General features: G+C 37.2%; 2 protein-coding genes across 2 annotated transcripts; one reads left to right on the top strand and one right to left on the bottom strand.

The window, feature by feature from the left end:
- Positions 1-5,168: 5,168 nt before the first annotated feature.
- On the top strand, positions 5,169-11,574 carry LOC106300289 (exocyst complex component SEC5A). The gene is made up of 21 exons (XM_013736399.1): positions 5,169-5,699; positions 5,888-6,042; positions 6,151-6,236; positions 6,351-6,545; positions 6,627-6,754; positions 6,834-6,992; positions 7,124-7,228; positions 7,548-7,622; positions 7,855-7,992; positions 8,085-8,270; positions 8,398-8,526; positions 8,668-8,794; positions 8,879-9,089; positions 9,430-9,545; positions 9,677-9,905; positions 10,092-10,185; positions 10,272-10,349; positions 10,427-10,483; positions 10,613-10,762; positions 10,847-11,062; positions 11,149-11,574. Exons 1-21 carry the CDS (start codon positions 5,298-5,300, stop codon positions 11,359-11,361), a joined length of 3,249 nt encoding a protein of 1,082 aa, XP_013591853.1. The 5' UTR covers positions 5,169-5,297; the 3' UTR covers positions 11,362-11,574.
- Positions 11,441-12,668, bottom strand: LOC106300290 (sm-like protein LSM3B). Its single transcript, XM_013736400.1, has 3 exons — positions 12,438-12,668; positions 12,130-12,225; positions 11,441-11,747 (listed from the first exon to the last, which is right to left on the bottom strand). Exons 1-3 carry the CDS (start codon positions 12,552-12,554, stop codon positions 11,667-11,669), a joined length of 294 nt encoding a protein of 97 aa, XP_013591854.1. The 5' UTR covers positions 12,555-12,668; the 3' UTR covers positions 11,441-11,666.
- Positions 12,669-12,986: the final 318 nt, after the last annotated feature.

Raw genomic sequence — 12,986 nt, 5'->3', positions numbered from 1 at the left:
CATATTTATTTATTCTTACAACTAAAGTCTCAAACTTTATTAATATGGAAAAAATGAAAATAGTATATGAAAGCCAAAAAGAGATTATTGTTTACATTCTTTTTTAAGAAAATAGAATGAAATAGAAAACTAATTAAATAGTGATAGTCAAACATTAAATATGTATAGTGATAGTCAAACATTAAGAATAATCACCACGAGTCCACTTAAGCCGTCTACGGATAGTCAAAAGAAATCGAACCCAAAACGGAAGTTCCAGCTGAAACTCTTTTATCAATAAGCCAAAACCACCTGATTATTTAATCTGAAAAGAAGAAAAGAACAATAAAACAAAGGACAAGTAGTGTTGGAGGTTCTCATGAATTTTTTAAATTCATCTGAGAATTTCTTTTCATTCTCTTACTTCATCTTCTATTATTTTTGTTATGAGAATCCCTCTCTGGATATTGCCATGCCAATGAACATGTTCTAGTTCAGCGAGCCTCATGTTAAATTCATTTATAATTTATTTTAGTTTGCGGCTTCATTACCTCATGATAGGAGCATTCTTGCATGTCTTCCATCCATATAGCCGCCTATCCACCTTCAGTCAAAAAAATAATATAGCCTATCCACCTAGAAGAATTAATTTTCAACACGGTACCTAACAACAGAGAACAAAACATTAATCCAGCAGAATGACAAACAGTCTCACCTTATCCAATGCAACAATGAACTATGCATCTCTCATTCTTAATAGATTTAGACAATGTTTTAAAAACAGAACCGGATACTAATTCGGTATAGCTACTAGTTAATTAGTTGGATCGGTTCAAATCTAAAAAAATATTTCTACCTATGATATGTTCTTTATTCTCTTTTTATTAACTACAAAAATAAACAATAATCATAAATCTAAAAATATACAGTAAATAAGTAAATACTATGTAAATTAAAATTGATAAAAAACAAATGATTAATCTTTCAAATTACCATATTTATTTATTCTTACAACTAAAGTCTCAAACTTTATTAATAAGGAAAAAATGAAAATAGTATATGAAAGCCAAAAAAAGATTATTGTTTACATTCTTTCTTAAGAAAATAGAATTAAATAGAAAACTAATTAAATAGTGATAGTCAAACATTAAATATGAAATATTAAATTTTAATAATAATTGAAAGCACATTTATTATAGAGAATTTAGGCTATGTGCACACAAAAAATTGAAAAATTAAGAGATTACCCACTGCACTGTTACACTTTTTTTAATATCGAAACACCCCTACACACTCGCACCATCCATATCTTAGATTTTTTGTCAGAACCTACAACCTAAGACGCTAACCTACATCACATGCATTGGACTTCACCGAGACTCAAAATTACAAACGGGGTAAAGGAAAAGGCAAGAATTACGTTTATCAATACTTGGCTGTTTAAAGTCACTATCAAACCTGTCCTTTTCCCCAAAATCTCTTCATTTTCCAGCCATTAATCTACAATTCTCTCTCAACATACAGAGAAAAGTCTTAAAAATTCCCAAAAATGGAAAATCTAAGACTTCCAGAGGTGAAGAACCCAACGGCGAGAGGGTGAACACATACCACAAACCCAAGAGAATCAAAACCATACTCGATGCTTTAGATCCAGAAGAGGTCGAATTTTTTCGTAATAGGACGTTTGGGAAGATTATATCTCAAGCAGAGAATCGTTCCTTTTCCGGTAGTTTTGGCCAGTTCGTCATCGTTTGTATCCTCCGTGTGAAGAGAAAATACGAGATTTGGTTCCTCTTCGACGGAAAGCTTGTAAGGATGTCACTTCATGAGTTTTCTCGTGTTACCGGGCTCAACTGCAAAAAGATTCCTCCTAAAAACAACAAGAGGAAAAAGAAGAATCCAACAAAGGAGAAACTTGAATGGGGAGAATTGTTTGGATCACTCAAGTTCTGCCTCGTAGATCTAGCAATAGAGATGCTAAAAAAAAGGGCAGTGAAGAACCGCAAGACCCGATTGAAATATGCATGCCTTGCGTGTGCTTCTCCCGACGTCTCATTTCCCCCGAATCATTCCAGAGCTTGTTGAAATGATACGAGACTTGGAAGAATTTCTGGCATTCCCATGGGGTAGGGTCGCGTTCGAGATGCTAGTCACTGGGATCAAGAAGAAAGATGAGATCCTACTATCTCAAACAAGCGTTGCATTACCCGGGTTTTTGGATGCTATTCAACTTGTGTTCATGGAGGCAGTGCCGCAGATAAAAGAGGTGGTTCCGCAGCCGGAACCTGTGGTGGTGATAGAGTCAGACTCTGAATCAGAAACTGGATGCGGCGACTCGCAAGCCGATGAGGAAGAAGACGAAGCTGTCATAAAACCAGCCACACCTGCAGCAGCAGTTCGCTATTGCGTGAATCCAGCACATGTAAAAGCGTTGGACGAAGATGAAAAGGTCAGTTTCTGGCTAATTAACAACTATTAGTTTTATTAGCATGCACTAATAAGTAGTATCCTCTCAACTTTGGAAGGTAGATGAGAATTTCTTATTGGAATTTAGGCTCAGCTTGGCCGCTAATTTTTCATCTTGCTCCTACTAGTATGGTGCTATCATTAGGTGTCGTTTTCTGAGGTGTGGTGTAAAGAGGAATAAAACGAAACTGTCGCTATGTTGTTTGTTAGTGGTTAGGTCAGGTAATCAAGATGCTACGACCATGGTATAGTCGCTATGTTGTTTGTTAGCTGGTAGCTCAGTTCACTACAATGCTTGTTAGCTGATACTTATAGATATAGCAGTTACCAATAGGATTAGACAGCAAGCACATACAAGGTTAATTTTGCAGATAGTATCTTCTGTAGCCAACACTGCTAATTTGGTAACGATAATGATCGTTAACTTGTAATGATAGTAATAGCGGTTACCTCTATGATTAGAGAGTACTTGTGCACTGAAAATGGATGTTAGCTTGCCGTAAAAAATCATTGTGACCACCACTACTGATTGGTAACTATTATGAATTGTAACCCATAATATTTGGTTGTTTATGTTAGCAGACAGAGGTGATATCATTCTTTGAGGATACATCACACTCCTCGGATGACCTTACTTGGGATGACGAGGTTGTTGACGTCGTGGTGGATGAACTTGTCCGTCTAATTAAAGAAGACTACACATTTAAGAACACAATGTTTGTTGGAGGCCTAACTGCAGCTGACCTGGTCCGTATGAGAGCAGAGAGAAAACAAAAATATAAAGAGACAAAAGAGAGAAAGGAACGAGAGAACCAGCCGGATTCTCCAGATACTGACGCCAGTGACGCTGGTGAACCAGCCGGATTCTCCTGATACCAGCCGCATATTTACGTTCAGTTGGATCCTCTAAGAACAACCATCCACCACTACCAACTTGCTCCCACACGCCAACGACCAGATTAACAAGCTGCCCCATGATAATCTAGTTATCTGAAAAATTACAACAGTTAATTTATACACCTGAGATCAATATATAAACTAAGACATAAATATAAATGATTGAACCCAAGCACCATAAATGGCAAAAGAATAAAGTAGAAGTACAAACCTTAAACGAAGGGATAACGACTATTGTAAAAGGAGTTCTCCAACTTATTGTGTCTCTCTTTAACAGTCTTCGTTTTCTCTCTACCCAATCATGTTGACATTTATGACATCGCATGCATCCTTTAAATAGAAAATCGAAAACCCTAAACATTCGGGGATAACCTTTACGAACCCCCATTCTCTGCTACAACTAGATCTTTTCACCGATTTTCCGAAGATATCGATTTGTACTCTACACGCCTCTCTAACACAACGAGTGGATGGGGGTGAGATAGCTGGAGACCTACCCCTTCAACAGGAACCTAAGCTTGTACTTGGAGATTTCACGCCGATTCAATCTGTACTTCGGAGATATCGTAAAATCCAACTGTTTCACCTTCTCTCCCGTACGTGTAATCTACGCAGGGGTAAAAATGTCAGATGGCACACAAATATAAACAGTGTTGGTGGGTTCTTTTCTGAATTGGGTACTTTGCAAATTTTCGACCCATCTTGGTATATTGGGTCAATACTCTCTTTATTATATGTTGATTTTTTGAAAAAAGATTTTGAATTTGACCCGGATCATTAGTTTTACCCGTTTTTAGCTGGTTTTACCTGTTTTTCTTAAATCCGGGTTTTAAATTGGATCGGATTCGGCTTCTTCAACGAGTTACAATCGGACCGGTTCTACCCACAAAAAAATAAATATAAATACAGACCACTAAATAAGTGACAAATGTTTAAAAACTAACTTGAATCTTTCAAACGAAAACGTTTCTCTCTTCTCTTCTCCCAAATTTTCTTATTTTTTTTATTTTTTTGTATTATTTTTTAATAAGACAGATTCAGTAAAAAAAAACTACCAATACTCATGTCCTTAACTCATGCATAATGTCAACCACCAAAATCGCAGGGTCATGGTTTATTTCATTTTAAATAAATCGCAAAGTCATATAATACTAATATTTTAAAAATAAAAGTAATCACTAGAAATGAATTCAATATTTTTTAAAATACAGTACTACATATAGATATATAAGTTATATATATTATATATGTTTATATAAATTATAGATAATATTAAATTTTGATTTTAAAGAAAATTTACCTTTCAATTTTCTAATATAAATAATATATTCTCTCATTTTGAATAGAGTAACTTTATTATCTCACAATATAAAATGTTTTTACATATCAACGTAATTTTATAAAAATCATGTAATCAATTATATTTTTATCGTCTTAGTTATAATTAAATAAATAAAGTTTAAATTATATTTTGAATGATATGTTTTAGAAAATTAAAATTTTTAATACATATGCACAGGAACAAAACATCATTAACTAAAGAAGTATAATTTTACTTATTTTATTTTGTTATCGAGTGTAAATTTTGAATGTATATCTTTGGGTTTCTGTCGCTGACACTTAACAAAATATTTTATAACATCTGTGTTTAATAATTACATAAGCAAAACTTAATAAATGGACAGTAAAAGAAAAATATTTTATTTTATTTAAATACAAAATTAAAGTAATAATTTGGTTTATTTATGAACCATCAAGTTCACAAGTTCGAACAAGAGCTTTGCAACTTTATTTCTAGTTTTTGCAAATATATATCCGGAAACAAAAAAAAAAAAAAAAAAAAAAAAAGTCGCACAAAATCACAAAACTGGAGTCTCCGAAACTAATCGAAACCTCTCGTCAGATCTCAACGATTAGAAGAGCTCAAGCGATCATCATCATCTGAACAGCGAATCATGTCCAGCGACGACGAAGACGAGCTTCTTCAAATGGCGTTGAAGGAGCAATCTCAGAGAGATCTCACCTACCAGAAGCCTCCTTCCTCTTCTTCCCGCAAGCCCGTCGCCAATCTAGTGCAGCAGCCGCGTCAGCAGAAGCCCGCTCCTCCGAAGAAATCCGCGGCGGCCGCGGCTGTTCGGAAGCCTTCGATGGACGACGACGATGAGTCGGAGGTGGAATTGCTCAGCATTTCGAGCGGGGACGATGACTTGGAGAGGGATCGGGAGACGGGTGGTGGTGGCGCGGGGAAAGGGAGAGGCAGCGATGTGAGGGAGAGAGGAGGGAGAGCGAAGAAGGAGGATGATGGGGCTTGGGATGGTGAGGAGCCTGATTGCTGGAAACGCGTCAATGAAGCTGAGGTACGTTTTCTGTTTGATTCAAGTTGGTATGTGAATGTTTATCCTTAGTTTATTGAGTGGATTTGATGTTAGAGAGCCTAAACTCAAGGTCATTAGTCATGGTAGAAGTTAGAAGGATGACGTTATGTGGAATTCAGTTAGAGAGATGTGCATTTCGTGTTAATTTCGATGACATTCTTTTATGGCAGCTTGCACGTAGGGTTCGTGATATGCGGGAATCAAGAACTGCACCTGTGGTTCAGAAACTAGAGGATAAGTCACCTGCACCTGGCAAGAAAGTGGTTCTCACTAGTTTGCAGTCACTCCCTCGTGGGATGGAATGTATTGACCCGCTTAAATTAGGGTAATTGCTCTTATTTGTTTTGCTTACCTTGAAAACAAGTCAGGGTTTTTATTCTCTGACATTAGATATGGGAGGACTTATCTGACGATGAGTTTGTGTACTATATAGGATAATAGACAACAAGACATTGAGATTAATCACTGAGAGGTCAGGCAGCCCATCAAAATCTGAGAAAGTGGATAACACACTTCGGGGTATGTCTTGTTGAATAGTAGCTGTTACAAGTAACTTCGGTATTTTGGAGGGCTTATCGAATGGAACTATTTCTAGTTTTCTAAATGTTATTAATCTCTTTGGATTATTTGCAGAGAAATTGATTTACTTCTCTGATAATTTCGATCCGAAGCTGTTTCTTTCTCGCATCCACCAACACACCAGTGCAGCAGATTTGGAGGCTGGTGCCCTTGGCCTGAAAAGTGACTTAAAGGGTCGAAATTTGCAAAAGAAACAATTGGTGAAAGACAATTTTGATTGCTTCGTCTCGTGTAAAACAACAATTGATGGTATGTATATATTATTTCACTAACTGGATGATTTGTCTTTTTCTATCATTCTGATATCTAGACTATTGATTTTCTTAATAGATATTGAGGCAAAACTGAAGCGGATTGAATCAGATCCAGAAGGGTCAGGAACTACTCATCTGTTCAATTGTATGAAAAGTGTGACATCAAGGGCCACTCGTGCATTTGAACCTCTTTTTGAGAGACAGGTTGGTGTGGTCTGATTCTGGATTTTTGCTGCCACGCTCATTCAACTTGTTTTGAAGCCTTTTTCACAATTATTTATAGGCTCAAGCTGAGAAAATCAGGTCTGTACAAGGAATGCTTCAGAGATTCCGGACACTCTTCAACTTACCCAGTATCATTCGTAACAGTATTAGCAAGGGTGAATATGATTTGGCTGTTCGAGAATACAAGAAAGCGAAATCTATTGCTCTCCCTTCTCACGTATGCCTAAATTTTCTCTCGAGACAAATGCTATTCATTTTCTTATAAGCACTGAATCTTTTTCCTTTACTACGATTTTGTTTACTTCATAACAAAGCTCTTGACAACATAGAAAAACAAGCTGTTTTCAGGTAAATATACTCAAGCGTGTACTCGAGGAGGTTGAGAAAATTATGCTGGAATTTAAAGGCACTCTTTACAAGTCAATGGAAGATCCAAAGATAGACTTTACAAGTGTATGTCAGTTATTATTCATTTAATTCTAGTGCCAATTAGTAATTGCGCTGAACAATTCTTCATTCAAATATTCACCAAATGCACAATACTGCTATCAAGTCAATATTTCAGTCTCGTGTTCATCTTATCTGCTGTCATCAGTTTTAACTTGCATTAAAATATTTCCTTTTTAATTTTTTTCCAGGTTTGTACATCAAAATGACTAATTTTTTTCCTTAGTTATAGATCCATTTACTTGATTTCTGCATACTTCCTCTTGATAACTTCGAGAAACCAGGCTTGACACATTCAAGTTAACTGTATTTTGCTTCATTTTAGCTGGAAAACACTGTGAGGCTTTTGCTGGAGCTGGAACCCGAATCAGATCCTGTGTGGCATTATCTGAATGTTGAGGTTGGTATATTCGAAGATTACTTCTACTTCATCTTACTATGTTTTGCGCAGTATCCAGTTTCCTAATAGATCTACTTTGAGTATTGACTTGGCGCTTAGCTTGTAAAAAACATTTATTTGTTTCCTTTATGATTGTTTTCTTCACTATTAGCATGTGTGGCTCCCACACTTTTGGTTACAATCATTTTGTTATCTCCATAACGCCATCTTGCTGGGCTCTTTAATTTACCAGAATCATAGAATACACGGGTTGCTTGAGAAGTGTACATATGACCATGAAGCAAGGGTGGAAATTTTGCGGAATGAGACTCATGAGAGAGCCATCTCGGATGCGAAGTGGCAACAGATTCAACAAAATGTCGTTCCATATGTGAGTCCAACAACGAGAATAGCTAAATATCATTTGAAGACCATTTGAGATTCACTTCTATAGGTGATAATATGTGTTTTTAAATCGTTTAGTCAGATGCTGCCTCTTCTAATGAAAATAATGAAGTTCAAGTTGACCCACAATCAGTGGAGTTTCCCAGCGAAGAGATTGATGCGTTGAAGGGGAGATACATCAAAAGGTTGACTGCTGTGCTTGTGCATCATATCCCTTTGTTTTGGAAAACAGCTATATCAGTTTTCAGTGGAAAATTTGCCAAGGTATCAGCTGTCCTTTCTGCTTACATACCTATGCTGCCCCAAGAGTAGATTAATTCTGTAGTTATTATCCCATATGCTGAGGGTGATACCTTCATTTGAATTTAAATTTAAATTCTTATATGTCCAGTCCTCCCAAGTTACTGATAGTTCAGCCAATAAAGCTGAGGAGAAAGTCACAGAGGCAAGGTATTCAACTCATTCTTTGGAAGAAGTTGCTGCCATGATACGCAAGACTATATCTGTCTATGAAGCTAAGGTGGTTGTTTTTTATTTTTATTTTTTCTATTCATTGACCTTTCCAGTGAAGCTTCTCTTCATATTGGAACGGGAAACCCCGCCGTATATGTACCATAACTTGGTTCTAAATATTCTCTTTTCATGATTACGGCTGTTGTAGGTTCACAGCACATTTTGTGATTTTGATGAATCATGCATTCTCCGCCCATTTATGAGTGATGCCATTCACGAAGTATCAAAAGCATGTCAATCTTTTGAAACCAAAGATTCAGCTCCCCACAGTGCTGGTATTTGAAATTCTCCTGAAGCTTGAGCTTGATGTTTAAATTAAAGTATACTGAGTTGCTGTGTATGCGTTTTGGTTATGGCAGTTGTCGCACTAAGAAAAGTCCAGGCGGAAATCACTAAGATTTATATCCAAAGGCTTTGCTCTTGGATGAGGGCATCCACGGAAGGAATATCAAAGGAGGAGACGTGGGTCCCTGTTTCTATTCTCGAAAGGAATAGATCTCCATATGCCATCTCATACTTGCCTCTTGCATTCCGTTCAGTTATTGTCTCCGGGATGGAACAAATCAATCTGTAAGTTTCAAGTGTATTTTGTTAAACGTATATAAAACAGTTGCACTGTCTGGTGTACTACAAATAGAGAGGGCACCATTGCTGTTTATTTATTTTCATGGAAGTTGATATGTGCAAACCCAGTCTTTGCTATTTATTGTGTTAGTTCTTCAAGAAATCTATATTTCCAGTAGAATACCTTAGGGCTTTTAGTCTTATCCCTATACACTCGATAAAACAGAACTATATCAGTCAGTAGTTGTTGCTCTAGGGGCTGCCTCAAGCTTGTTCATAATTACCAATGACTTGTGTGCGATGTGATACTTCATTTGGATGTTGATTTGTGTGTATCTTTTTTCAGGATGATTTTGTCTGTCAAAGGTGAAGCTGCCAAATCAGAAGATATGTTTGCGCAGATTGAAGAAATCCTGATATCTGTTAGAATGGCTTTTCTTAACTGCTTTCTCGATTTTGCTGGTACGACTTTTCAACATCCTTCATAATATCCATGTGCAAATGCCCTCATGGATAGACGCATGGATGCAGGAAAATGCACACACTATGCAGCTATTAACTTGATGTGCTAATTTGTGTTCCCCATATATCAGCTCACCTGGAGCAAATTGCTGCTGATCTTTCCCAAAGCACTTCAACACGAGAGGATTGGAAAAACGGATATTCTGATGATCAACAGGAAGTACCATCAGCTAACACCTACGGAAGTGTTGTCGATCCTCACAGGAGGTTGTTGATGGTCTTAAGTAATATAGGTTACTGCAAAGATGAACTTGCTTCAGAGCTTTACAACAAGTTCAAATACACCTGGTTGCAGTCTAGGTTGGTCTTTTCTTACTTGACCTCATTAGTGCTTTTCATAGTTATCTACCTCTTCTCTAAGTGGTACTCGTTTGTGATTAAATGACTTAACCTGTTTATAATAAGAAACTTGCCTCTCCTGGATGAATTGATGTATGGTGTTAACGTTTACTAGAGTAAGGCTTCTTTTATTTTCATTTTTTTCAGGGACAATGATGAAGACAGCAGCGATCTTCAAGATCTAATTATGTCTTTCTCTGGTCTCGGAGAGAAGGTTCTCGAGCATTACACTTTTGCTAAGGTATTTTGTCTGGGTTTGCCTAAGAATGCTTTCGCAACTTGTTACAGATGGAACTGAAAATTTCCGAGAATTTTACATGTATTTAGGCAAATTTGATAAGAACAGCTGCCACCAATTACTTGCTGGACTCTGGTATTCAGTGGGGATCAGCACCTCAAGTCAAAGTAAGAAATGTCCAGTCACCTCTTTATGTCTATAAAGAAAAATATAATCACTTAATATATGTGCTTCATTCTGTCAGGGAATACGAGATGCGGCTGTTGAGCTCTTGCACACTCTTGTAGCTGTCCATGCAGAGGTATTGCTTCTTATATTCAGAAATGATTTGTGCTTCTCTAAACTTTTAATATTTTATTGTGTTTCCTCTTGTGTGACATTGACACGACAATGTTTGTAGTGTGAGCCCTACTAATTTTGTAAACTGCAGGTCTTTGCGGGTGCAAAACCACTGCTGGACAAGATTCTTGGCGTCCTGATCGAAGGTCTAGTCGACACTTTTCTCAGTCTTGTAGAAGAAAACAGAACAAATGATCTGAGTTCAATTGATGCAAACGGTTTCTGCCAACTCATGTTTGAGGTAACTTCTTGTTCTTTTCACCATAAGAGAAACTTTGTAGAATCATGATTGTTAATTCTGATATTTGCACAACAACTGCTGCAGCTTGAATATTTTGAGACGGTACTGAATCTGTATTTTACAAGCGATGCAACCGCGTCTCTTAAAACTCTACAAGGAACCGTGTTGGAGATTGCTATAGAGAGCATCAGTGAAGCAGTTGAGACAACTCCAGGGCATAACCGCAGACCAACTCGTGGCAGCGAAGACACAGTTTCGGATGACAGACAAGGATCTTCTGTTTCAGCAGATGACCTCCTCGTAAACATCTTTTATTTCCTTTAAAAATCTTTCCAACAATGTTTTAATCAAAGTTTCTCTAAATATGAACTCGTGTTTGTGAACAGGCTCTAACGAAACAGTACTCAAGCGAATTGCTACAAGCAGAAATGGAGAGAACTCGTCTGAACACGGCATGCTTTGCAGAGTCGGTCCCGGTAGAGCCAACGCCTACACTACCCAAAACTGCGTACAGAGTCTCGATGGATTCTCCAAGCAGAAACTACAGAGGCTCACAGTCCTCAGGTTCTCCGGTTAATGCCCGACCGAGACGTAGATAAAAAGACGCCACCAATTCTTTGGTTTTTCTTTTTAAATAACGCCTTTTTTGCATCAATAATTCTTTGTTTGTTTGGTATGTTTGTTAACAACTTGTCTTTACTTATAAAACTCAGATGGTTTGGGTTGTAATCAAGAATGGTCCCACGATGAAAAGTAGCTAAACCAAAGGAGTTGAGAAGGAGAAGTATTCGAAAGCAACATAGCTTCTTTAAGCCTTTTGTGTTTTGAACGACACGTAGTCACTAAAGACATCTTCGTTAAAAGCAGTAGTTGATTAACTTAGGCTTCAGATTTGATGTTCAACTCAAGTTGTCCTCAGTGGTGGAGACACCAATATCACTCCATCTCCTCTAACAAATAGAAACTGAATATTGCGCTTTGTCGTCTGCAACCAGATATAGCAACAAAACCAAATCATATATACAGCAGAAGACTAAACCCACCACTTATACCTAGTCAGATCAGAAACTAGCACAACTAAAGGAGCTTGGCTTCATAACAGAGAAACAGTTAATCAGTACTCTCCATTTTTGTTAAGCGTCTAAACTAGGGCAGCTACGTAAATGTAGTACACAGACTCATTGGTGGTGAAAATTGTTATATTGGCGATAAGAATGTGAATGCTAAAAGACATTTCTACATTTGTTCTCTACTAATAATATCATCATCCTTAACTTGAGATATTTACTCCCCCAATATCCCATCAAAAACTATACTAAAATAACATAAAACATATTGAGTTTTAAGGAAAAAAAAAAGCAAAGTACCCGGACAATCTCTTCGTATGTCTCGTCATCGATTTCTACTGTTGTGATAACTTCTTCTACATCACCCAAAATCATATTCAAATGCTGATCAAACGCCTGCCCAGGATAAACAAAACAAAATCAAACCTAACTTAAAAAGAGTGTCGGAATCTTCCAAAAGTTAACAGCTTTGCCCGAAATTGAGGTTTCCATCCATCAAAACATTACAACCGACTTACAGCTAATCGCCATAGGACGAGAGCCCTTAACTAAAGTTCGAAACTTTCTAAAGAAAAACCCTAGACTTTCAGGGCAAAGAGAAAACGTACGTGAAGCTTGCCGCGAAGTTCGCGGTCTGAGCGGAGCTTGACATAGATTCTCTCGTCTAGACTCAGACGAATCAGATCTAGTGGCTCCCTTACAGTGGCATCTTCCTCGCCGGACATTGTTAAGAAGTTCACAGCTGAATAAAACCTTCTCCGAGGGTTTCGATTATTGACCGGGATACAACAAACTCTGATCTCACGGCGGCTATTTACAGACACTTTTTAAAAAAAAATATTCTGGGTAAGGCCCATGTAGTTAAATAAAGCCTTATACTAGTGTTTTTAAACCTCAACCGGACCGACGGTCGAACCGGTTTAAACCATCAACCGGAGACTAGTCCGGGTTGAGTTAATAGTAAAACCCAACTAAAATTGAACCGGTTATCCGTATCAGACCGTTAAAAACCGGAAAACAGCAATCCAAGGAATTAGCCAAATAGGGTTCGCGTGTAAACCAAAGTTTTGTAAATAAAATAATTAAATTTTCTTTTTAAAAAATATAAATAAAGATTGTAAAAAATTAATAAAGCAACGTTGTAACTCATTTTTTTC

Source organism: Brassica oleracea, chromosome C6 (genome assembly GCF_000695525.1).
Source record: "Brassica oleracea var. oleracea cultivar TO1000 chromosome C6, BOL, whole genome shotgun sequence".
Lineage (NCBI taxonomy): Eukaryota > Viridiplantae > Streptophyta > Magnoliopsida > Brassicales > Brassicaceae > Brassica > Brassica oleracea.
This window is presented reverse-complemented; position numbering and strand designations above follow the sequence as displayed.